Here is a 27067-nt window from a genome sequence, read left to right on the forward strand (position 1 = left end):
ATTTATCAATTGAATACACTTAATCTATTTTGTTACATTGTTGTATTCATACTTTTACTCAAGCAATGGATCTCAATACTTCTTCCACTCCTGTTAGGTCCCTAGGTCCAAATAAATAAGAAACTTTACAAATACTACATATTAAAAACATTATTATTATTATTATTATACATATTACAAAAACTGACAACAAAATAATAGTGTGCTTTAATGCATATCATTATAAGCTAACATATGTCCTGATGAAAGTTGAGTGACCAGAAGGTATTGATTCTCAGGTAGAAGAAAAATGAATTATCTAAAAAATTTTAGTCTCATTTTAATATTCTCTTTCTGTTCACTGATCAAGTCCTTGGTGGACTCAATGACATTCCTTCTGTGCTGAAAACTATTTTACCTAACTGACAAACTGTTAGTGTATGCTGGTTTGAAGTCTGCCTCAGCGTCAAGAGCATTTCTTTCTGCAGCAAGGATACACATCTAATCAGTTTGTGTGTGTGTGTGTGTGTGTGTGTGTGTGTGGTGTGTGTGTGTGTGTGTGTGTGTGTGTGTGTGTGTGTGTGTGTGTGTGTGTGTGTGTGAGACAACAGAGTAAACAACTTGAATTTGCACTAGCAGGATTAATGAAGCAGGCTTCTTCCTTCATCCTCCAGTTCTAATGATGCAGATTAGTGGAAGGACTTTTTTAGTTTGAGCAGACGGTATTGGGTTTATGCAAATCGCCCTCACTGTGAGAGAATGTTTATTCTGTTGATTCCTTTAGCATTGTGTGACACTCTGGCCAGAGCCTAATTCTGGTCTGAACCAGCCCCTGAATTGGACCTGAGAGAACTTTTCTTCCACACCCACCTATCTTAACTTAAATGTCAATAAAATCAATGATGTACTGTATGCTCCTGAAATCAGCTCTTTAAAGTTACAGGAAGGTTGACGGCAAGATTTTTACCAGGGCGTGATGTCTCTTGTAAATCTTAAGGGACACGCCAGCTGGACATTATCTGTCCACATGGTGGTGCAATAGGCAAACCTTTGCATTTGCAGCACTATGGTCAGCTTTAAAACTGCTTTAAGAGTGTGTGCTATGGTCTAATACCGTTAGGAGGTGAATACAGACCAACAATGACATGTTGTTAACTTTTTGTCACATTGAAATACTTATAATCTCAAATTAAACCATCATTTTGACTCTGCAAACACACAAGTCAGATTACAAATTAAACATCCATCCTTTCCAAATTTGCATCACCAAATAAACAAAACAAACCAATAACCAGGCTAAATAAAAAACGTGTAGGTAATTTCCACATAAAGAGTGAAAAGGAGATACACATGATTTACACAACAATATATCATCTTTATTTGTGATGAACAGATTTTTTTTTTTAAATCTTATTTCACACATTGAATACACAACAGAATAATGGTTTAATTAGCTCCCCAGAGCTGCTACAATTAATACAATTATGTCTGTCCTTCACTCTCTCTCTCCCTCACACAAATGCACACACACACACGCACACACACACAGCTCTCATGACCTACCCTGGGTTACAGATGCTGTCACATCAAACACAGTGATGATGTTAGATCATCAGATGGGTCTCTGTTTGATGAGCTCATTGCTTTTAGGACGTCAAAGCATCATTTAGGAGTGTATACAAACATGTGGACTATTTCAGATTACCACCTATAACTATGAAGGAAGTCATAAATACTAATCACCATGACTTCAAGAGTGTGTGTGTGTGCTGTGGTCTTCCTAATGTGTTGATAGATGGTGCTCTCTGCAGTCATCAGTGGTGATCTGTGAAGGGTGCCCGTCAACACTTTCAGTTGTTGTTGAGGACCCACCATGAGGCTGAGGAGGCACAGAAGAAGAAAAAAAATGACCCTAAAAAATGACCCCAATCAATGACAAACTGAGCATGTTCTCCTCTGTGGCTGTGTGTATTTGTGTAAGCTATGGCACATTTATTCAGCACTGCCATGTGTACTGCGTGTGGCTGGTTATGTAAAGCGGGTAATGATGCTTGTGAGACTGAATTAAGATCAATTTCATGTTATAGTGTAGAAAAAACAACACAAAGACCATTGCTCGGAACAAGTGCGGGGAAAAAATGACAAAAAGAATAAAAGAAGAACAATGAAAAGTAAAAAAAATAAAAAAATTAAAAATAAATAAATAATTATCTGACTGTTTAGCTTTAAAGAGGTATAATTCCAGTTTTCCTTCTCCTCATGGCATTCCTCCAGAGTTTGCTCAATTGTTGTGCAGATTGACAAAAGTTAGATTCTAACTTTAAAGTTTTGTCATTTATTTTGATATCATAAATATTAAGTTACATAAACAGATTATTTTCCAAGATAAGCAATCAACCTCATCCCGAGGAAGGCCGTGAGATGTAGTTGGCATTCTGACTAGAATTTAAAATCTTGCTCATGCCGAGGGTTGGAGGATCGTTTGTCTGCACAGCGTGTCTTTGTGATTGATGATAGATGTACCAAAGGGCACCTGAGGCTGGGGAGCTTACCCTTTAGACATGTAAGATGGGTGAGGTGAAAGTTGTATCGATTTTATTAGATGTGTTAGGTTTGAGTGTGATGTGGGTAGAGAGTCAGACAGGAGCTTTAGTAAAGTTCTTACCAGGAACCAGCATGGTGGTGATGCTCTCAGGAGTTTCCAGGAAGTCCACGTTCCCCCTTTGGAAGGTCTTACTGTAGTTGGTCTGCAGGTGACTGTGCAGAAGAAAACAGGAAGATTCACTCACTGGTAGTCATGGATAAGGATGTTTGTTAACCCACTTATTCATGACAGAATTTTGCAAGGCTATTGGCTATCAAAAGTCAACTAATTGAAATCCCTGAAACAGTAAAATGAAGTCCCTAATTTAATTATCTACTTACATACCTTATGAAGCATTTTGAAGAATCTGGTTTGCAAACATAACAACTAAAAATGTAGTATTGGCACCCCAGCAGTCCACTGCAATTTGACCAACCTTTGCAGCAGAGTTTGCATGTTTGATTAAAACACTTTAACGTTGAAGTACTCCATAAGTGTTAATGCTGCCTAGCATATATTTACAATGCCATTATCTTTACCTGCCTGTTTTACCAGCCTGTTGGTTTATTCTCTTTTTAAAACGAGTAACTCCACAAGTACTGTACATAAAGAGCAAATCTCATGCTTTGGGTCTTTTCTGTTTTTTTTTTATAATGTTGTATACCGGTAGTCATGTTAAACAACACCAAAGGATTGAAGCAGCTGCAGATAACGGAACATGTCAGGCTGCTATATAAGAGTCAAAAACTAGGACCAGAAAAGTAGTTAAATTGCTTCTCTTTAAGTAGAATTTTGCAGTATGTGTACTTGACTTGATTATTTCCAAGTTTTGGACTTTATGCTTCTACTCCACCACATTTTAGAGGTAAATATTTTACTTTTTACAACATTGATATGAAAACGTAGTTAATTGTTACTTTGCAGATTTAGATAATTAATACAAATTTTAAATCAACTTATAACATAGGATTTGAATTTAGCAACCACACAGTATATAAAATATTCAAATTAGCTCCACCTTTTCCAGCTGCAACATTAAAGTATTGCACACATTAATGCATCACTAATCATAAGCCGGTAATATAATATATATGATTATATAGGGTATATGATTATATGTTTCAATTTAAAATGGGTCATTCAGCATAATGAGTACTACTTAAAGCACTTGCTTTGATGTTATTAGCCAATTGAATGGGCAAGAAACGGATGCACCCAATTACATGTTGATGCAAATACGTTTGTACTTTTATTTTTTACAGAACTTCTACTTGTAACAGAGTATTTCTATTTCTACACTGTAGTACTGCTACTTTAACTTAAGTAAAAGATCTGAGCACTTCTTCTACTACTGATTTTTTAAATCACAAATAAGCTGAATCAACACGTAATTTCCATGTAAATATTTCCTTTTATATTATAATTCATATGGAATGTTATTTGACATTTGACATTTTGGCATGGAATGGTTGGAGTATTCTGTGCACTAATCTGCATGTCCTAGTATGTTGGGATAACTTCAGTAAAGAGAATTACAGTATATCAATGATATACTCCCTTGGAGTATTTATATTAGTGTGTCACTATCCTGAAAGTCCCAGCAGCAGAGTATGTGCATTGTTGTATCATTGGAACATTAAAGTTCATTTGAATATTTACCACAGAAAATAACAAACTAGACTAATTGGTTCTCTCTGTATCTCTGCTCATGCTGATGCATTGACACTCTTGTTTTCCTCATTAGCTTTGCCTCACAAATGCAGTGTTAACCAGACCTCTCAGCGAGTTCAAGCTGAGCAAAGAACTTACATAATTGGAGGGGGGTTATTTGAACAGGCCACGGTAAATTAGACGTGCTGCATATTGTGCAGGCGAAATACTTACTTCTTCCACACGTTGTTGTGCTCCCAGAATTCATAGAGAATGAAGCGTGATTCATTCGCCAGCCGCTGAACTGCGATGCTGCCAAATGCAAAACAGGAGAGAGCACAAGTCATGCAATCACTAATTAGTGTGCAACATCATGTCCCTTAGCAAAGCCTCTGTGTCTGGACTGTTTTCCACACTCACTGGGAGCAGGCAATGGGAATCTATCTATCTATTATGATTATATAGTGTTTGTCAGAGGGTTTTTGTCTCATTTTAAAATGAGCAAAACATGACTAAGTACTTAGAGAAATGGGCGTGACTAAACTAGTAAATGTCATACTGTCCTTTGAACTACTGGATTTCCTCTGAAACCCAATTCAAAGCATCAGGTTTTTTTCTAATGTTTGAAATAAAAACCAAACAAAATTATTTTATCTATTGAACAAACGTGTTGTGGTCTGATGCTACACTAAATCCTTTAGTTTTGACAGGAGAGGCAAAACATCTTAAAGCCATTTTACTGATGTTTCTATTTTAAAGTTTCAGGATTGATTCAATGTTGCTTGTAATATTAGGACGTTTTCTGAGATTATCATAGGAATATACTATTAACATACAGTGTAGATCCTTGATTTCTACATTGAATACAATGCGCAAAACTCTTAGTTGCAGAGGGGATCATGTAAATCCATGCTGATTTGTATCATTATTCTACACATTATGCTGCAGAATGTGTTGTTTCTGTATTGTGTTTTTCCTTTTTCTTTTGGATGTCTCTTTTATTCCCATGACCCTCTTCATCAAAAGCTTTGGCAAAAATGTAACAAACTAGAAAGAACACAAATATCATGCAGTAAAAAAAAAAACTGGGGTACAACATGAACAAAAACAATACAAACTGACTGTAGACATCCAGTCTGGGCGCAGGCACACTCCATGTACTGTCTGAGAGCCAAACGAAACTCCTCCAGCTCGTCCTCCAGCACCGACAGCTGCCTCTGGACTATCAGGATGTGCTTTAAAGACAAGGCACAAAGAAACACACATACAGTCACACACTTATGTGAACATGTGCAAAGTCAGAAGGTCAGGATTTGTTTCTGGTGGAGAGAGAGAGTCTAAAATAGCTAAAGGACGTTCAGAAATCTGGCAGTGTTTCACACTGACTCAGTGGGTTAACAGAAAACTGGCGATTGATGCAAATCTGTCAGGTGAACACTGGGACATAAATAATCTTTTCCTACAGTTTGATAATGAACAAAAATAGAGCATCTGAATGTTGTGATACAAAAGTGTGAACAGCAGGGAAGAAGAAACAGGAAGACTTTTTATAATAAAAAGCCTGCTAATAATTTCCCGTGGCTGATGAGGAATTGTTGACAGAGGCAGAGAAGCTGATGGCAACAGGAAGTGAATAGTCTGCCTATTGGCCTAAGGTGTGTGTCTGTGTTAATAATGTATGATGTGTCACACACACACACACACATGCACAAAGAGTAACACATCAATTACACATTGATTAATTCACACAAAAGCTTAGACGTGTGCATGAGATATGACAGTGTAGTATTTATATGCATGGTTTCATTTGTGCTGATGTGCTGTGATACTTCTGGTGTAGAAAGTGTGATACTAATAACCATGATGATTTCATTTGAACTCTTCTCTCTTTGATAACATATCAAACTGGATCTATTTGGTTTTCGGAATAGTGGGTTCTTTTCCATACAAAACAGTTACAAGATTAACTGGCAGATTCATTTTTTTAGGCTTTTTTACGCAATTAACTGGACAGAGTTGACATGGAGCAAAAGACTGCGGGTCAGACTCTAACCCCAGCCGCTGCCAAGGACTCAGCCTACATGAGGCGCACACTTTACTGGGTGAGCTAGAGGTTGCCCCTAAAAAACACATGTTTTTGAGTGAAATTTTTAAATGACTGAATTAAGTGAAATGGAAATTTCCCCCACACATCTTTTTGATAAAAAAAAAAAAAGTAACCTAAACTTGTTTTCAGTTGTTAAAAAATGTCTATGTGTGTCCAACAATACTTAGTAATGAAGGGTCTTAAAATAAATTAATCTTAACCTTTCTTCAAACGTAACAATTGGTTTCCTTATTTTGGAATCAAACTCTGCAAATTATCTTAAAAAAAAGGAAACTCTCTCGTATTATCTTAATTCCTTTATTTGTGAATAATTTTAGCTATGTCTTTATGAAACTTTTATAGTAATAGCATCTCTACTGTTTCGCTTCTACATAGTGTATGATAGTGACAATAAAGCATCTTGAATCTTCTACTATGAATGTCCTGTCTCTTCATGATGAGAAATCCTTCTGCAAGTGATTGGATTGGTCTGCTGTGTTGTCAGCTACAGTCTTTCAGCCAAGAATTGATATGACAGGGAGTGATAACATGCACATAAACACCTGCATGCTGTGTAGTTAAAAACACACCCACACTGTACACAAGTACAAGCCTGGAGGACTTTATAATGAGCCAGTAGGTTTACACACACATGGGTGGCTAAAACAAATATATCTATGTCCTGTTATTATAGTGTTTATAGTGTATTTATATATACCCCAATACCCACTCAAATATACACTCTCTTCCTCAAACATCCTCATACTTCCAAGTCTAATACTGAGCCTTAAACATAGAGATTAAAGAAGAAAAGAATATGCTTATGTCAAGCTTCAGCCCTGTTGTTGCTATGGCAACCACTGCATGGTTAATATTATCAGTGTGGCCTCTCTTTCAGTAAAACTCCATTAGGTGAGAACAGAGTGACACAGAGTGGACGGCACCGCAGCTAAAACAGTAGAAAAGTAGATTAAAGTCAGCAAACAAACCGATTTGCTCTCCAAGACCTCCTCTTCAACAGGCTCCAGACGAATCTCCTGCAGAACAAACATCATACTGATGAACATAATGATATGATGCCCCAATAGTAACAAACTTAGCTCTTTGTTTGGCACAACCTTTGTCTATATTTCTTAAACCTGCAATGACTGATCCTAGGGGGCAGCAGACATGTAAAGGATACATATAAATATAAAAACATAGATTATTGCTGCTTTAAAGACTTATTCTGTTTAAACTGTCATCTACCAAAGTGGATCTCATTTTTTTGGCTTGGGACATTAAATTAAAGCAATGTCTACCTTTGATCATTATCAATGGTTCACATGTAATGACTGATTATTCATAACTGTTCAACTCCTGTCTGTAAGTAGAATCAGCCATTTATATATTATTAATTATTAGAAGACAGGATAAGAAAGTAAACATTGCTGTCTTTGTGTAGTAGAATTCTTTTTTTATTCTTCCCCTCCGATAAATATTTTATTTCCTTGTGTGTATAATGTGTGTTTGCAAAATGTAGCCTTGTAATTTAAACAACTAAGAAAAATCAAACTTTTCAAATCAGATATCAGATTTCATGCCACGTTCAACACACTCAGATAGTAGAGAGTTTGTGTGCAGCGGATATTTCCCGTGTACTGTACATATGTGTATGCGTTCACACGTGGGAGGGTGTTGTTGAGTTGACATAATTTGTTGACTATGTTGTAAATCCACTTGCCATAATTTGTGGCAAATCTGAGAAAATGATGTAAAGACCAGATGGCCGCCATGGTGAGAGGAGACAGACGAAGATAAAAATAACAGAAGTAAAAAAGAAGAAGGAGACAGGAAGGAGACAGGAAGGAGAGGAGAGTATGAAAAAGGTTTAAAGAAAGTAAGTTACCTTCTTTTCTAGACGGTCAATAAGCCTCTGCAGTCTGTTGACCTGGATCATCCACTGGCTGTCTTCCTCATAAACACCTGGAGACACAGACAGGATGGGTTTCAGACAGAAACAGTCAACAACAAAGGGGAAGGGATGAAAGGTGCTGCATATATCAACTGTATTTTAATCATATTTTTTTCCAATGACTGTTAATACTTCAAAAATAATGGAGGCATCCCAGAAGGCATTTCAAGGTTCCTTTCATGTAATGCAACGTACAGACATGCCAATCAATAGAAAAGCTTTGAGGCCAGTAATCAAAGTTTATTGAAGTTCTGCAGCTGTGCCACAAATCTCTAAGCAACCACGCTTTGAGATACTGAGTCAAAAAAACAAAAAAAACAATGTCTATATATATATATATATATATGTATATTAAACCTCATTGTACCTAATTTGGTTGCAGTCACCACCAGTTCCACTAGGGAGCGGGTGCCAAATGAATTGGAGACTATGGAGCTAGATTTCTAAATTTCTCCCACCTTTCCTGTCTATCCACTGTCACTCTGAATAGGAGTAAAAAAGCCCCAAAAAGTTTTTCTAAAAATAAATATAAGAATGGTCAGTAAAGGACTGATTACGACCAGAAATCCCACTTGATGGCATCCGAAGTGTGTGTGTATTTGTGTGTGTGTGTGTGTGTGTGTGTGTGTGTGTGTGTTTGTGAATATTTCGCCATGGTCTTAAAACATTAGCAAACCAAAACTCTTTCTATGACGTGTATTGACAGGGAGAGCCTAACCTGTCATCTGTGTTGTTGATGCCTTGATAGAAAAAAGGAAGTGAATCAGAGCTTGCCATAGTATCTCTGGCTGTACGACTTGTGTGAAGTCCTTGACATTTTAAAAGGCTTTTTAAAAGAAAAAAGTGACTTTAAAAAAATCTAACCCCCAGCAATGTGTATTATCTTTTCCTCCCCATTGCGAATGGGACATTCAAATTACTACACAAAAAATTATATCCTGAGAAAAGTGGATTTTGAGGGGTCTCGCTCCATAGACCTCCATTCATTCTGCACTCGCCTGTGACCGCCCTCGTATGGAACCAGAGGGGAACTGCAACCAATTCAAAAGCAAGTAGTTTCCCAAGTGTGGAAGTTCTCCCGTTTTTAAAGATTTTCTGATAAGCGTCAGCTAAATGACATGTAATGTAAAGTAGTAATGCAGGTCTAACGGAGAACTGTAGTTTACCTATTTAATATCATACCTAAAAGAATTGTCTTTGAAAATATAATACCACCCAACTTTATCATCCATTATCAGTGGAGGTCAAGTTTATTAAGATGGCCCTAAATCCTAAATGTGTTACAAAAATACAGCAGTAAAAAAACATTAATAACAGCACATACCATTGTACACCCAAACAAATAGTACAGACATAGTCTAAAAAAGTCATAATTGTGTCAGTCATAATCAAATTTAAAACATTTAATCCATTTGCATTGGGGGTAAATGACTCTGTGTTCATTTCTGTATTCATTCATGCTTAATGATTTTCACACTACCTGATATTGGACAAAAAAATGTTTAGACAGTTTGCAGCACGAGAGAAAGTGTATGCTTGCAAACGATGCATTATGAGCCAAACAAGCATAGCAAACACACTGCAGGCTGGTGCACTTATGCATTATAAACCAGGGGGCCCTTTGCGGATTATCTAACTGTATACTGTAGCACCTGATATGTTTATCATGTTCAATGTTCCTCTTACTTAAAATGAGAGTGAAACTGTACACTCACAGCACATGGTGTTGGGACATTGAGGTCTCACATCTCCCACACTCAAACCTGCCGTGAGCAACAGTAAAGTGCCAGAGCCTTCAATGGCTTTGGTTCCACACACAGGAGTACACATTGAGAACAAAGCTCTCCACTTCAATCTCTCGCTGTCAGTTTATCTCGCACACCTACGACCTCCCTCCTTTCCTCCTGTGCTTGGCTTGTTTGCTTCTGGCATCTACAAGTCAACATAACTCAAACCCACCTGCGTTGACGAGACTGAGTAGAGGATTGTTGGGAGAGAGGCTGCTGTTTCTCTGAAGCCTCCGATTGGAGCGACGACCTGACCACTGGATGGACAGAACCTCTGGCTTCAGTGGGCCCTGTCTGGAGTCCAAGCAGGGAGATAATTATCGAACATCAAACATATTTTAGCCTATTTTCTTTTAACATTGTTGCAGTTGCATTACAATGTAAAAATAGTAACATTGAGTTTACATGACCTGTTGTTCCGTGGTTCTTGTGGTTCACTGCACACACCACATTAACAGATGGATCCCACAATTTTTTTGGCTTACATACAATGTGACTTTGTAACAACAACAAAATAGAACCTGAGAAGAAAGTGCATTTAGAACAGTTTATTGTCTGACTCATTTGTGCCAAAGAAAGAGGACAAAAAAGGGAGGGATGATGTTTTGAAATTTAAGATGGCACCAGGTGACCATAGCACACAGTCTCATGAATAGAATTATCAGCTCAAGTCTGACGTTATATTTGTATGTTGAGTTGGTCTGACAGTGATGCTAATGCCAGTGACAAGGTACATGCAGCTGCAGGGTGACATCACCTAAAATTTTTCTTCGTGTTGTCATGTTGTTCGGCCCCGTATTTTGAGAAGACCTCAGGGTGATCAGTAAAGGATCACCAGCCTTTACATGTTCCTACCACAGGCTTTATGTCAACTTAAGGGAGGAAGACAAAGAGCAAACTGTTTGGCTAAAAGATCCAGGACCTTTTTGTCCATGTTTCACCTACTCTGTTTCCATCTCAGATTTAGTTTTAAAAGCCAAGGATGCATTAAAGAAAATAATCTTATCTATTGGGAAACTAACAACAAATTACCAAGAGGAAAGTAATATTACTTTTGAAATCAACCACACAACTTATGAACACAAAGCTCTGCTCAGCTCTGAGTCATACCTTGCATCCATGAATTTGACCTCCTGTTTTCCCCTGTTCACACAAAAAATGACCCCAGAAACTAATTTAAATCCACCAGAGAAACAACTAGATCCTCTCGATGTTTGGAAGAACAGAGTGTTGCGTTCAGATTCACAGGGAAATTATTCAAGTGTGGCAATTCAGAGACAGATGCTGGAGGAGAAGAAGCTGCTCTGGGAGCAAGGGACAGTCACACTTTGAAATTACATGAGAGGGGAAATGAGGAAGAAACATTTATAGTGCGGTAGGTGAGGAAAGGAAGGAAAAGAAAGGAAGAGACTCTAAGATGTCAATTTTCAAAGCCCATCATTTTCTGCCACTGAAAGTGTAAACATGGTCATGGTGAGAAAACGGTTACAACGATCCTTTTAAACTGAACTCAAGCGAAAACATGTGGACAAAACCATGATTATTGCTGAGAAATGCTGTTCAATGCTGCAAAAGAGCTGCATTTGATAAATGTTGAAATACTTTGCGACCATTTTTCAACTGGGGAAATAATGTAGACAAATATAATAGTTAATTGATTTTAGAAAGAGGCAGAAAAAAAAGCTTCTAACCCTTTCTAGGAGGATCATTGATTTTGTTGGTTTAAATCTGTATGTTGTTAGCAGATTTTATGACCTGTAGCTACCAGGCTAATTAAGATAACTTTACCTCCATGAGTTTTGTTAAAAACAACGTTTTTTTTCAGGGACTCATTTTTATAACGAGAAGCCTGTAAATATGCAACCCAGTCTCATGCAGTTTGTGAAACGGCAACGTTATTTAATCTATTGATTCGTGCACAGAGACACGATTTTCTCTTTTTTTCATGGTGGTGAGCATGAGTTTTAAACTACTGTATATTTTTTTTTTTTACTACTGTTTGCAATATATGTTGACATTCATGTCATTTGGATTTCAGAACCCACAACATTAAAACGTCTTTCCTTGTATTTTGTTGCTTTTGGCCACCATGTTTTGTTTCTCTCAAGTCTACGCAATCCCTTTTATTCACCTCCATGCATGTAATTCCCATAGGATGGTTACACAGCGATCAAATAAAAAAAATCCTTATAGATAACAGGACTGGTCTTTACGAATAAAGGCAAGGAACCTGTGTTCCTTGCCTGTATCCTTCCCTGTGTTGTTGGACTACACCTTAGAAGAAAGCATAATTGAATCTAAAATGTGTCACAATTGTCACACTGGATGTAAGAATGTAATTATAGGTGCCATTGTACTATATAATCTTTCCACTAATTGTATGTCTGAAAGATTTGTGCTTACTTTTCCTGGCGGGTCTGCTCGGCTGTGGTTTCCATGGCGCACTCGAGAGAGCTTTGAAGTGAATAAAGCTGATTGGTCGTTTCTTTCAGCAAGAACCGGGTCACAAACTGCTCCAGGTGGGTGGACTCCTGATATTCCTGTCCATCAAAAGGAAGAAAATGAGATGGAGGCGTTAGAGTAGGAGGAATAATGACAAGAAAGTACTGTGCCATGCCAGTCAAGAGTCACATAATGTCCAAACTTCCTCTGCTAATTAAAAGATGCCACCATTTATTTAGAAGAATATACAAGTCAGCTGCAGGAGGGGAGAAAAAATGAGGAAGAAGAAAATAAACAATCTGGGGTTTACACTCTCCATCTCCTACCTGCTGAAACCTGCCTCTTAAATTTTGTTTCAACGATCTAAAATGGATGTCATCCCAGTTAATATTTTTGACTTTGATAAAATAATGATGCAATTTCTACTTATGTTCATCACTCAAATCACACTGAATAGCATTCTTATTTTAGTTTGGTCTACAGTCTACCAGTCTAATAACATATTAGGCTAATTCAATACAAATGTTAGACTTTGTCAAGCATAGGACTGGTCTTATTTCCAGTATTGTTGCAGGTCTCCACTTAGAATTCCTCAATATGGAAACTTGCAAAATGACTTATTTCAGAAACACTGGGTCCCCAGTTTCCATGATGTTACTCAATGACATCTTTAGTTAACATTCCCTACCAGTTTAATGTCCCCATCTTTAAAACTTTAAAAGAATTTGCAAATTGTTATTAAGAGGGACGACGGTTCATTCTTCCACCCGTGACTTGTGGGACAAAGAATTAAAAAGTGGCGTACATTTTGAGATTTTGCTCACAACTGGAATGCCCTCCCCCTCAACTCACCTACTGCTGAATCATACAAGCCTTGATGACATCATCAGTCACAATGAATAAACTGACCTTTTCTTGAGTCTTGGTAGTGCATCATGTGTCTGACTGGCAAAAGTACTGAATGTGCTTTGCACCTTCAATCATTTACAATTTATTTTGTTAGTTCAGAAGGCTATTGGAAGAACAATGAAATGGCTTTCTGAATGACATTTTGAGACGTCATTTGCACAATGCCTGGACCAGATAGGGCTGAGTAATGTTTTGAATTGAAGGAAAGTGAATGATGCTCGGTATAACAGAGTTTGCTGTTTGCACGCCACCTGCTCCCACATTTTTAAGCACAGTGACTGTTTGTAGCCTACACTCGACTACCAATGCAACTAATGCAAGTCAGATTAGAGGATGACTAATGAATAGTAATGTGTATGTGTGACAGAAGAAGAAAGAGGAGGAGAGACAGGACATGCATTTCAGTGTTTTGTCTATTACTAATTACTATGTTTGTCAAAAAAGTACAATGACAATGGTTTGATTTTAAAAGCTGGATTTGTTTATCAGACTTTGAAAGTGTACACACACGCACGCACGCACGCACACACGCACACACACACACACATACACACGCCCTAATTACAGTTTATTGAGTCTTCTTGTGAGAGAGCTGAACTCTTCTCCAGAATACAAAGCAGATCATTAGAGTTGGGCTTTTCCCATCGGCCCTATCCAACACCACATCCAAAGATTGAACAGTTTGTAACTAAATACCTTAATTTGGTTTTTCACAAGAACAAAAATACAGAAAATCCCTGGTTTCTGCAGTGTTGCATTAAAAAAAAACAGAATTGGTCAATTCTATCAGTCATGTAAGGTATTGTTTGATTCCCTGACATTCAGAACACACACAGGCACATTCAGTGGGTGAGTCACGACAAAACTGGTAAAGGTCAGTCCCCTGTCTACAATATGAGCATAGATTACCTCCTGTGATCTTTACTGGACCTTTGTGTCTGTGTGTATTTGTGTTCCCACCTCACCAATGCAGTCATTTAAGACAGCTTAAGGTCTGTCTGAAATTTTCCTTTTTGCCTTTCTCTTGATCTTTTCATTATCAGTTGTACAAAATATCAAATGAGTTATTTGTTTGAGGCGGTGCACTGGTGCAAAAATCCATTTAAACCTTTTGTTACATGTGAATGATTTAAAATGTAACGATGATGGTTGTGTGATCTTTATTGGTTGTGTTTTTACTCTAAGTGTGTTCTGAGTGGCGTTTTTTGTTGTCCAAGGGAGGATTGTTCAAAGTGTTTGGCTGCACCGAGCCTGTTTTGAGACGTGTGAAGAGTTGTGTTGTTAGGACCACTGTTGTTCAGCTCTAAAAAAAACAGCAAGGGCTATGTCTAGAAAACCCCAACCAGTCATGCAATCAGAACTCACCTTTTGCCAAATGGTTAAAATCCTGATTAGAATCATCAAAAATAAAAAAAATGAGCAGACTGAAATGTGAAATGCTTCCTAAATGATCACCGAAAAGGGCCGAGAAATTGTAATAAGGTTCTCCAGCTATTCATAAATAGACAAGTGGATCGGCCTACATTACTAAGTTTGCGTGTAAAATCCTTGCAAAAATCTTCAAAATTACAGTCTATAGTTTAAAACTACTGATTTGCAACATCAGGTTGCACCATTAAAACTTTACAGTAATCTGCAATAACTTGTTGTTTACACTGTTTTCATTCAAATGTTAAGCAAACTTTTAAAACTTTTAAATGCAAATCCGGTAAGTTTTCATCAAATGGTTGGAAGCAAATCAAATAAGACTACATTGCAGTTTTGTTGACAAAACTCCAATAAAACAGGCTGTGCTATAAGACTTTTGACAATTTGTAGCCTATGTATTCCATATATTTTTTGCTTTAGGCTCGCTTGCGCGCCACGTTGACTGCTGCTTTATAACCACTCGGATCCACATAATGAGGATGTTGGGGAAATGGGTATGTGCTGCAGGGCTGATGAGGAAATGAGGTGCAGGTGGGGAGACGGATGTTGAAGCTCATTTGAGGGCAGGTGAGATTGGAAGGATCTGGAATAAAAGGAAAGTCTGAATGTGTCTAATGGACGTGTGAAGAATGAGATTGAAGGTGTCTGGGAAAGTGGAAATCTGTCTGAAGAGAGGGCCAGAGAGGCAGAATAAGCACATCCACCCAACTGAGGTAGACATGTGACAAATATGGTAAACTTGTTAGCAAACAGTTGCTTATTTACACATCCAGCAGATACCGGGCATCTGTTCAATATTACTACTATTGTTCAATATTCAGCTCTGTTTATGGTCTTTATCAACTTTAACAATCCAAATATTGTATTAATGTATGTATGAGTCATGCAGTAGTTAATTAATAGAATTTTATAATAATAATATATATCATTTTTTAATAATTAAAAAGTTCACTGCTTTGGACGATTTCTGTCCTAGTGTGTTAAATAATGTTCTGTTAATGTTGGGTGTGCAATTATATTATTTGGGTTGTAGTTTTGTATGGTTGATTTAGTGTTCACGTTTATCTACATTTATTTTTGCCCCCATGACTGAGACCGGGTGAGAACTGACGGGCTCTTGGCAGTGAGAAAATGTAAAAACTAGATTGGAAATCAGCACCTCTGTCTCCTGAGTGAAATATAACATATAGCACAGTGCATTGGAAAAGTTCACTTTTTCCTTTTGCCTTCATTGTTTTTTTTTTCTCGAAATGAATGTATTGCATATATTGTTCTTATTTCAGACAACATGAATCCAGAAAAAAGTATGTTCACTAATGTTTTTTTTTGGTAATGTCTACTAATAGAGCATCAACTTACCTCTCCGTGGTAATACAACAGCTTCCCTTTGTGTAAAACTTATATGGTTTAAAGCAACTGGTGTCCAAATTTCCAATCACAAAAAAAATTAGTTTGTGTGGTGCAACCTGTTAATTTAGTGATTATTAAACACTTGCTGTACATTGTTATTACCTAAATTAAAACTTGACAGATTGTATGATTGCATATTACACTTGGTGCAGATTTCTTACTATATGTACTGTATATTTTTCCCTCCAACCACAGTGCTTGCTATTATTTTTTTCTTTAGTTTTATAATTTAAAAGCCATTGCGAAAAATATTGCACCTAATACTACGACGCACTGTGAAGTGTGAGAGCACAGTAACTTACTTTTGCTGAAGGTGAGTACCACCTGAGATCTGCTAGGAAAGGTTTGCTAGTATGTATGGGAAGCCTGTAAATAGCTTTGGCATGACAATCTGTGAAAAATACAACCCAGAGTGTCTCAGCACAGATGCCTATACGGTTTGTGCCATGGCTTTGATTTAGATGCACAATCTTCTTCCAACTCCCCTGCACACACAATCAAGCAAATTAGCTTGAGCATACGTAAGCTCACACAAATACTCACTAACAATCTTCTAATGCAAAAAAAGAGGAACCCCTCACAGCCAGAGACCACCCACTCAAATACATACTGTATGCAGTTCAACTAAGATGGCTGAGCTTTAGTCCGTGACTAATGCAGCATCTGTTCTCCTTCTCATTCAGCCAATACTTGCTAACAGAGAAATGCAACACATAATTCATTTATTGTCTCTTTTGTATAGTGCTAAAACTCATTTTAGTGTCACAAAATTCTAAATTATGTTGTGTGTGCAAAATTATGTTGCAGCGCGCTTTGTGGAGGGGTAAACACTGGGGAGACATCAGCAGTGTTTTCACACTCTAGTTTTGTAATTTTGAAATCAAAGTTATTGCCTTGATCAACATCATCATAAATGATGTCCAATTTGCAAAGAGTCATTTTTTTTTATTCAAGCTCAAATATCTATTTTATGCTGTATAGCTGTGAGGGAACAACAGTGTAGTGTGTTGATGCAAAATTTGTGAGACTGACTTTTTCCTGTGTAATTAATTGTACTGTGTAGTTATCTTAAGGCTTTAAAAGAATGACAGAATCTTAAAAGACAAAGCTAAATTAGTGGAATTGTTGGGTCTTTTTAAATTATAGAGTGTGGTCTAGATCTACTCTCTCGGTAAAGTGTCTTAACACAACTCTTGTTATGATTTGATACCAAGAATACAATTTAATTGCCTCTGCTGTTTTTCCTCTTTCTCTCTTGTAGTCTCCCTTGCCTCTCTGAAATATTCTCCTGGAGAACAGAAAATTACTTGAGATGTAATTTGATTTTCACACCTCATCACAGCTCAGCACAACTCAAGGTCTAAGAAAGATTGCAAAGGGATTGCAGAAGTATCTGCGTTTCATTTCCTTTGCAGAAATGAAGGCACACGCAATGTATCTGTCCTCCTGTAGGTCTAACCTTATTCGAAACAAATTTCAAGAAAAAATACATTGTCTTTAGATATTTTAAGGATATGACTTGGTAGCAGTATGTCTGTTGAAATCATGAAATATTTGATACCACTATCCTTAATATATTCCATCAGTGCTATCTTTTTTGTCACCACCGTTTTTAGGTGTCATCATGTGTTACTCTCTCTGTGCTAATAGAGAACTACCAAAAAATGAACGCTTGGACTCCCACTCTGTTTATGAAGCAGCCACACTGAGACATGTCTGCTAATGTGCAGATCTGAGGAGTGATTTAAGCTTCACAGCGTGTGTCATATATGCCAGATGAGATGAGTGCAGAGAAAGAGAGGGGGTTGAAAGAAAAAGAAGCTCTCCCTGCAGATCTAAAAAGCCACCTCTCTTCATAAAACGTAATTTTCCCATTTCTCTTCAACATTTTGTCCCTTCAGTTCTCCTTTTTCTCGTCTGTTATCTCTGATCATATACCTTCATCTGTCTATTTGCCTTTCTCTACCTTGTCATCCCACTTATTCTCTCTGATAATTTAAAAAGGCATCAACTCTACAGTAAGATCAAGATAAAGTTTTTTTTACAAAGCATGATCAAACGCACTATTTGTTTGATTATGCAGCCAAAATACATTCAATTCCTTGCCTATGTTGGCCACAAGTACAAAAAGAATCACAACATGTTTTGTACCCGGGGGTTAATTAGTGGCATGAATGAGCCCTGGTTCATCCTCTTTAGCTCTGTAATGGAAATCAGACTAATGGGAGATCTGAGAAGAAGCCAGTTGGGCAGCAGAGGAGGATGCTGGGAAAGTTCAGTTTAGTTCACACTGTGAGTAAATCAAACATCTCTTACTATTATTGTTATGTGCGCTGCATGGGATGTCAGTGTGATGTTCAATGTGGTGTTCATTGTGTGGCGGTGCTGACGTGTGTATGAGTGTGTCCCAAGGATTTTAATTAACATGATTATACAGATATGAAGAACGAATTTGTTCTAAAGAGATGCAAATAGCATCCAAATTATAACAGATTTGTTTTTAGCAATTTTCTTTCAGTGACAAGGTTTACACAATTAAACACAAATGTCACAACTTTCACAACAACACACACATGAATGTCACAACACACACACGTCACACACACTGCTTATTCCCTCTTTACAGAGGAGGATCATCTACAACATGGACAAAGGTCCATACATAATGCATTTAAGATTGTGGATGACACAATCTATTTCTTGTAAAGTAACAAGTACCTGAGGTGCTTGTTGTCTGTTAGGTGTGAAAGGAAAGAGCTATTAGCCAAAATAAAATATCGGCAAATATGGAGGTGTAGTTTTGAGTTTGATATTTAGACATTCAGCAAGGTTCATCTTTAGTAACTTTTTAACAGATTTGTTGTGCAGTACTGATGGTACACAAGTGTCCTTTTTAGCCATGCATGCTGCTTTGCGCTGGAGATTACTTATCAAACTTGCAACCAACTTTATTTTCAGCAGGACCTCCTCCCATTATATAGGACACAACCCAGTGCAATTCTGACTTGTATTTTCTCAAAGGTACAACCTTCTTTTCTATTTTTACATACATTTCCAACTAGCCCAATAACATTCAAGCAGGTTTTATTTTTTCGCTATTTAAAAAAAATATATTTTGTGATGATTGTCAATTACAATCATGCTGGATTATGTGATTCACTTGGGTTAAAATATGTCCCTTTGTACATTTTTGTGAGCAGCTACTGTAAACTGTATAAACATATATACTGGATATATGACATTTTAAAACATCCTCCATGCTTGAAAGATACTCAAATAAAGATATGAATACAGATATTAAATGTATTACAGATACAGGTAGTAGCTTTGGGATACACCCCTCAGATTTGTTGAGGTGATGGTTTCATTTCTACAATCTCACCTTCTTTGTTTTGTCCATCGCCTTCAGTATGGACTTATTCAGGTCTTCTAAGACAGCCAGAACATTCTCATATTCACTGAGGTGCTGGGAGAAATACTCTTCACAGCAAAAAGACAAGGATAAAAGAAAAAAAAACATTTGTGAGTTAAGCAACCAGGACAGGGCTGTAGGTGTTTTAAGTTAAAACTGCACTGTGTGACGCCTCAGTCAGCCTGCAGGGGTTTGGTTGTAGAGCATGTGACCACATTTACGTGGTTCTTCCCTTATGCTGGGAAAAATGTCAAATAGCATTTAAGTCGATAGTGTGACTATGAGTTCAAATAAGATAAAGCCAGAACAGTACAGCTTATTAGTGTTATAAAAAGGTATTCTCATTTGTGAGAATCATTAACTTACCACAGAGTTCATCGGTGTCCACATTGCTGCAAAACAAAATTGAGAGAGAAATTTCAATAAAAAGACTTCCCCAAAAACAAAAGGTTTTCAAGGTTAATGGAGGTGACGGATTAATCCTTCATCCCTGCAAAAAACATTTCCTGGCCAGTTGGTGAATCAGTGTATGGTGACAAACAGTAGCGGGTAAAAATATGTCATGAGTAATTTAATAATTTTATTGCGTTTCCCCCAAGATGGTCCAGGCAGTGAATCCCTCACAGGAAACCCTTCAGGTATTTTGTGATAAATGTCAATGCATGAGTGGGATTTAGGGACTTCTGAGTGAGAATAGTGTGTCTGAAAACACACACAGAAACGGAGAACTAAAGAAAAGAGGTGTAGGTGAAGAGAGTGTTTCAAAGTGGAAGATTATTAATTCTGTATCAGTACAGCTTGACACAGGAGACATTTTGTTCTTGTAACAATGACGGACCCTGGGGAATTATGCCAGCTTTAACTTGATTCCACACAAGCTGTATGGCTGTTGTTCACAAGAGAGAAAGTGCTGAAGCAATCAATCAGTCCAAACAGGAGAAAACACTTAGAGGCACAGAGCAGTTAAACCAGAGGTTAGACACTGCTATGTAACTCACTTAAAGGCTCTTACTTGGGTGGCTTGAAATCTTGGCTGTTTTGACATTTTAAGGTACATTATCTACAAAAAGATCATGCACAAGTGAAGCAATGAATACCACTGTATGGTAGAGATTCTGAGAAGCGTGATGAATTATAGCACAGTTTGGCACATGCTAGTCCTCCTGTGTAACTTCAACTACAAATTATTAATGCACACATCTTTTGTAGACTAAATGCAATTACTGCGGTTTATGTTTATTTTTTTGATGTCTCAAAGAATCTTTCAGTGTTCAACATCAACCTGAGCAGGCTAGGGAGCCTGTGATGCAGACCTCACGGCTTAGTGAACCATTCTTTAATCAATACAGGATTCTAATTGAGACTGTTTCAAATCAACAAACAGGAAAACACATGTTGGTTTCGAGTGAACACAGTCCAGTAAAGTTCTGTGTGAATGATTGTGGCTAACAAGTATATTTCACTTCTAATGATACTCTCATAATGAGGTTAACAAATGATATCATGGCTAACGAATTATTGTGTTGTTATGTCTAATCTTTCTCCCTTTGACTGCGGAGGCATTCCATCAGCGTCAATATTAAACTATGGATTTAAATACTATGATGCCTGACCACATAGCAATGAGAAACCTATTGAGATTAATACATAAAAGATCTCAAAATCCACTAAAGTGTATTTCAGACAGTAGAAAGAGCTTTGAAGCAGGAGTAGAGCCATTTGAAGACACTGACAGAAGGAGCCAGAGTATCTATGTAGGCTTATCTACAATATATACTACTTTGATTGATCCCATATATTTATGTAATTTATTATTGAAGGAATATATTGTGTTGATGTTTCTACTTGTTCACCAATACACCTTGTATATTGGTGAACAATACTGTAATATACCTTGTTTTTGATGGGTAGATTAGTAGATTATTTATATAACTTTTTTTGGGGGCTTTTTCCCACCATTAACCCAGATAGATTTGTAGGAAAAATGACAGGAAAAAGAACATTTACTGTCTTTATTGAATGCAAACAGCTTTCAGTTCACTTTCAATTCAACCAGTTTATTAAATGAAATCACAATCTGCAGACTGAAACATTGGCTGCTGGTCTGCTTGTATGGGTCTTAAAAAAAGACAGTTGCTAACAGGTGGCTGACTGAGACAACACATATCATCACACCAAACACACTGTCATTGTCATCTACCTTTCCTCCATCATCCACATCTCAATTGTGTCCTCCAAGGAATAATATAAAAAAAAGATTAAGCAATGCATTGACTTACTCTGTGTTATGAGTGTCAATTGTGTGAAAGAGCTCCTTTAACTCGTCAGCTGTCAAGACTCCATCGGAGAAGTAGGCTTTAAATTCATCAAAGGACAGCTTTCCATCATCTGGGGACAGAGCACAAATGTAACTTATCAGAACAAGGACAGGACAGGTCAGTCAGGACTGCAGCGCCTTGTTAGATGAGGTGGCCTTTTCTGAAAGATTCCTTAAATAAATAAAAGACTTGTTAATTAAGAATTTAAGTCCAACTCTTGAGCTGATAAACACGAGGGTGACTTAAAATAACTTAGATAAGATGCCGCATGCTAGATACTGTAGGGGCTGAAGCAGCAAAAGATGGCATCAACTGTATGGATCAAATTGCATTCACAGTGGGAAAATCTGTGATAAAACTTAACAAAATAGCTTCAAAGGTGAAACATTTTTCCTTCTTTGTATTACTATAAAAAACACCACTGTAAAGGGTGATCACCTTTTGTTCCATTAGGTCAACTTGATGGTAATCTCAAACAGTATTTTTTATGATTTGAGGCTCTGCAATTATGCTTAGAATAAAAAGGCCCAAGCTAAGTGAAATATTCATGTGACAAAAATAAACAGAATTTCAAAATGAGAAGCCCTAAAACGGAATACCCTGCAGCAAAGTAAAGATTATCATCCACAGACAATATCTTTTTTCCACACAGTTCTGGCTGCAGCGGTTTCTGTATGTTTGTGTGACATGAGGTGGCCGATCTTTTTGTTCACTACTGAGCAGCTGCTCTGGAGGTGATGTTCAGTATGTCGGGAATGTCACACAAGAGAGATGTGCGTAAATCAAGTGCACAGTGTCTCACGCGTTGAGCTTGGACATAATCTTGGAACAGACCTGAAGTACTGCTGTTTGCACAACTCTGAAAACAAACATGTGTGATGACTTCTTATCTGACAAGACCTCAAGTGAGGGACAGACATTTAATGAATAACAAAGCAAGTCATGTGATCAAGAGTTGTGATGTATATCGTTTTTGATGCGAGGGTACCAGTCAAATTGTCAAATGAAACCTTGTTTCAGTTTGTTTCTTAACTAAAAACACTCAACAGTGGATTGACGGTCTGATATCCTGAATAAACATAGCTTCTATGAATATCAAACATGATGTGTAAAAGTGTGTGTCAGCAGGGTTATATTCATGACACGTGTTAACTTGACACAGATAGATGAAGATACTGTTAATGTGCAGTTAAACAATCTGTAGCAAACGCATTTTGACAGAGGTTACAATTTAAAATCAGCACATTGTTAGTTGTTGACCTCCTCATGGGTCAAAATGAAAACAATAGAGTATATTTTAAAAGGCTACTGTAATTCAAAGAAGTTTCATTTTATTTTCTGACTACACATAAATGCAGAACCGTCTATCAGACTGACTTGACTGAATAAGTCAGACTCACTAAATCAAAATGCTGAGTACCATGCAAGATTTCAGACTCCTGTTGTCCCCAGTAAACAGCAACATGCATGTGTGTATGTCCATACTGCATGTTATAACAATGCTGCACAAAATTTGCAGTGAACCTCCACCTCTACGCCCCTAAAGAGTGGACTGCTTACTGTCATAAAAATGTCTAACAAAGTTTAGATATTTTTCTTATACTGAACCTCAGTGAGGATGGTCATGTTCCTGTTACTATGGAAACTGAAAGAGTATCAGCAGAGAGCATGATCAGAATGTCATTGAGAAAGGAGGTTTTCACATAATGCCAAGGTAATGCCAAAGTGTGTGTGTGTGTGTGTGTGTAAAGAACTTTTGGTGCAATATTTACCATTTTTATCAGCTCTCCGTAAAATCTGTAACAAGAAAAAGAAAGAAGAGGGATGTCAAAAAGATTTAACATCATCTAAATTAAAATAACTGTGTGTGTGTGTGTGTGTGTGTGTGTGTGTGTGTGTGTGTGTGTGTGTGTGTGTGTGTGTGTGTGTGTATTTGTGTAACATTGATCACACTCTCAAAAGCAACGCGTCATTAAATTATTGATAGGGCTGTCCCAGAGTCCAGAGGAGATGAAAGGTAGAGTGGCAATGTCCACATCAGCTTGAAAAGGCTCCAACCACCTTGAAATAGCACTGCCCACAAGAAGAGATTCTTGTTGAGTTTGTGCTTTGAGTCTCTTTAGACATTAGCACTGTAGGCTACATCTGACAGAATACCAATGAATGTGCAAGATATAAATTTTAAAATACATTTTCCCATGTTTGGATTTTCCTAGCTTGGGGGACTTCCGCTCTTTGCAACAAAGGGGTAAAAATACTCATCAAAAAACACCCACCCACCTTCTCTTGGCAGTCCAACTTACATAATTCAGTCTAATTTTCCTGCTAATCATGTCTTTTATTGCCTGTTCTGCTGTCCCCATCCAATAAACTCCTAACTGTCTCAGTTCTACCTTTTACTCATCTCCTGTCCCTATCAAATATTTAAAATCAATCAAATAAATGAAATACAAATATATTTTTTGGGCAGCAGCATCCTTGCCATTCAAGTGAACAATTACATACACAAATAAATAAGGGGGCAGCAACAAAAATAAGGGGGAAAATGCACAAAGTACAAAACAATCAATCACTACTTCTTCATGCCCTCATTCCATATTGATAATCAATAAAGACAGTTTTTGTGCAAGAATGCCAAACATTTGATAGTTTCTGCTTCTTAAATGGGAAATTTTCTTAGTTTGTCTCAAATGATAGTAAATTGAATATTTTTGGCTTTTGCGCTGCTGGTCCAACAAAACCAGGCAATTTATGACGTAAAATTGGCTTCAAGATAACGTAGGACTAATAGGAAGGTTTCATGATTTCTAATGTTTTATAGACCAAACAATGAATCTGCATAATCAACAATGGAGTTAGTCGCAGCCCTACTTTTATATGATCCCCAACTCTTCAACCAGGCAGCTGCTCTTTCTGTATTTATTAACTCATGTGTATGACATTCATGCATGTTGAAAATCTTTTAGAAATGTAAGGTGATTAGATTTGGTCAGCGCACCGTAACTCAGGCTGATTAATTGTCTCATCTCATCCTAATTAACCTTTTACATCTAATGAGTAAAACTAATTAATTTAACCAAGACTAGAAGCATGACAGATGATTTTCCTCTCTATTCACTGGTAATAAAGTGGAAATCTGGCACCATAGCAGCATCCAAAATGGAGGCATGGCCCATCTAACCTGTTCCACGGTGAAACAACTGTTAGGCAGCTTTCGGGTTTTAATAACACACAGTCAGCTGAGGTGAAAGCTATGGAAGATGTCAAGAAACAATAGAAGCAGCACTCTGATGACCAACTCGCCTATGAAGACAAGCAGTGGTTTGAGTCCCTGCCAGAAGATAGAGCACCTGTTCATCATCAATGTGACGTTGGACATTATACTGCTTTCCCCTTTTATTAACTCTTGTTTTTCATAAATACTGAAGGACGGTTTGTAGTTAAAACATCACAAACTAATGAAATAGTGGAGGAATGAGGAGGAATTAGGTGGTGGGTGCCAAGGCGGAATGCAGTGCCCGAAATCAGGGAAGGGAAAGCTCTTGAGATGAATGCAATGGAGGAAGATCATTAGCTGTACTGATATGCATATAAGATGTGATTTTATGTTGAAATCACCATCAACAAGTGTTGAGAATTCTTATTGTGTATTTTTTAACAATGTAAAAATGCAACTTTTTAAAATCAAAAAGTTCTGAACATCAATAACATGTGTATCTAATTGAGCTAGATTTGGCTTAGTAAGATCAGCATGAATAACACCCTGACTTTTATTAGACCAAATAGACTATTCATTAACTTGGTATTTGGTTTTGAACACTGACATTAAAAATGGATGGCCAGCCTTTGAAATCCTGACAATGAATCTAAATTAAAGGTCAGGCTTTTCAACTGAATAAATTCTATAATATATTAGACCCCTCTGTACCCTGCATGCATAAAAGGGATCCATAATAACATAAGTGATGAAAAACCTCCAACAGATAATTAAAACTGAGATGTTATCAATGAAAAAAAAATTTTATCTGAGGAAGCATATTTTCTTCTCCTTTTCCTTTGTTTTCCTTGATTTTTTTTCTGCTACAGGCTTTAGATTTGTAACTATATTTTGAAAATTACAATACAGTCATGCATTATCCTTAAGTGTTTTTGCAGTATTAGCCTAGTGATTAGTTAAGATGTAATATAGTTTGTAAATAAAGATGAAAAAAACGTTTTACTTACATCAATGAAAATCGACATTCCCCTTTTTAGTTCCATTTGAGCAGTGGGCTCCTCAGTCACAGACTGAACCTCCTCTGAACAATCCATCTTTCAAAATGTAGCTTCAGTTATACCTACTGTCCAAAAGAATGTGTGTGCTTGAACCTCTTGTCTGAGCAAAGCCAATAGTCAAAAAGAGAGACAGCTCAACGCGGTCAAGGCAGCTGGAATATAACGCACAACTTCCGGATTAAAGTTTCACAATTCCACCATTCATCATTGTTTCGTGCGATACCACAACAACAAGTAACTAGATGTTTTGCTGCCGTTCTTTTTCCAGATATGTTCCGTTCAAAGATCATCTTGTGTTTGGTGGGTGATTTAGAGGCTATTCTTTCCAGTGCTACCACACACACTAAGACGTTTCCTAAATCTATGCTTTTATTCTGAAAGCAAATTACTGAACTTCCTGCCAAAGCTGCTTTCTCTGATGGTCTTGATAGCGCCTCGGCTCCTGCAGTGATGGGTCCTTATGGTATACTTTAAGGTATTTACAGTCACTGGTCCAATCCTGCGTCTCCGCTCACTCCGGTCACTCAAATGACTCAAATGTATTTCCTTCTGTTTTGTATCGTTGTGCATAGGCTCATAAACAACCACTGTCAGATCACTAAAAAATACACATAATATACAGATACAGATAAAGTCACTGTAACCAAGCCACATGTCTAAAAACATAAAGCGAATTGAGCATCACAATTAGCATACATGCCTCAGATAGTCCATATATGTAGACTACACGTTTTGTTAAAAGATGTGTTAAAAGATAAAGAAGTAAACTAGTCGTTTATAGCGTTCTCTTTGTGGCCTTAGACGTTTTTCCCACAGATGATGTGAAAATGGGA

At 37.3% G+C, this 27067-nt stretch overlaps 1 protein-coding gene across 1 annotated transcript; it reads right to left on the minus strand.

The window, feature by feature from the left end:
* Positions 1-1333: 1333 nt before the first annotated feature.
* necab1 (N-terminal EF-hand calcium binding protein 1) lies at positions 1334-26407 on the minus strand. Its single transcript, XM_034892668.1, has 13 exons — positions 26184-26407; positions 23732-23756; positions 21921-22029; positions 20008-20033; positions 19612-19709; positions 12444-12580; positions 10213-10334; positions 8188-8264; positions 7289-7336; positions 5336-5448; positions 4448-4525; positions 2645-2736; positions 1334-1858 (listed from the first exon to the last, which is right to left on the minus strand). The coding sequence occupies exons 1-13, from the start codon at positions 26268-26270 to the stop codon at positions 1830-1832; spliced, it is 1041 nt and encodes a 346-aa protein (XP_034748559.1). The 5' UTR covers positions 26271-26407; the 3' UTR covers positions 1334-1829.
* Between the last annotated feature and the right edge of the window lie 660 nt (positions 26408-27067).

Source organism: Etheostoma cragini, chromosome 14, assembly GCF_013103735.1.
Source record: "Etheostoma cragini isolate CJK2018 chromosome 14, CSU_Ecrag_1.0, whole genome shotgun sequence".
NCBI classification, from domain to species: domain Eukaryota; kingdom Metazoa; phylum Chordata; class Actinopteri; order Perciformes; family Percidae; genus Etheostoma; species Etheostoma cragini.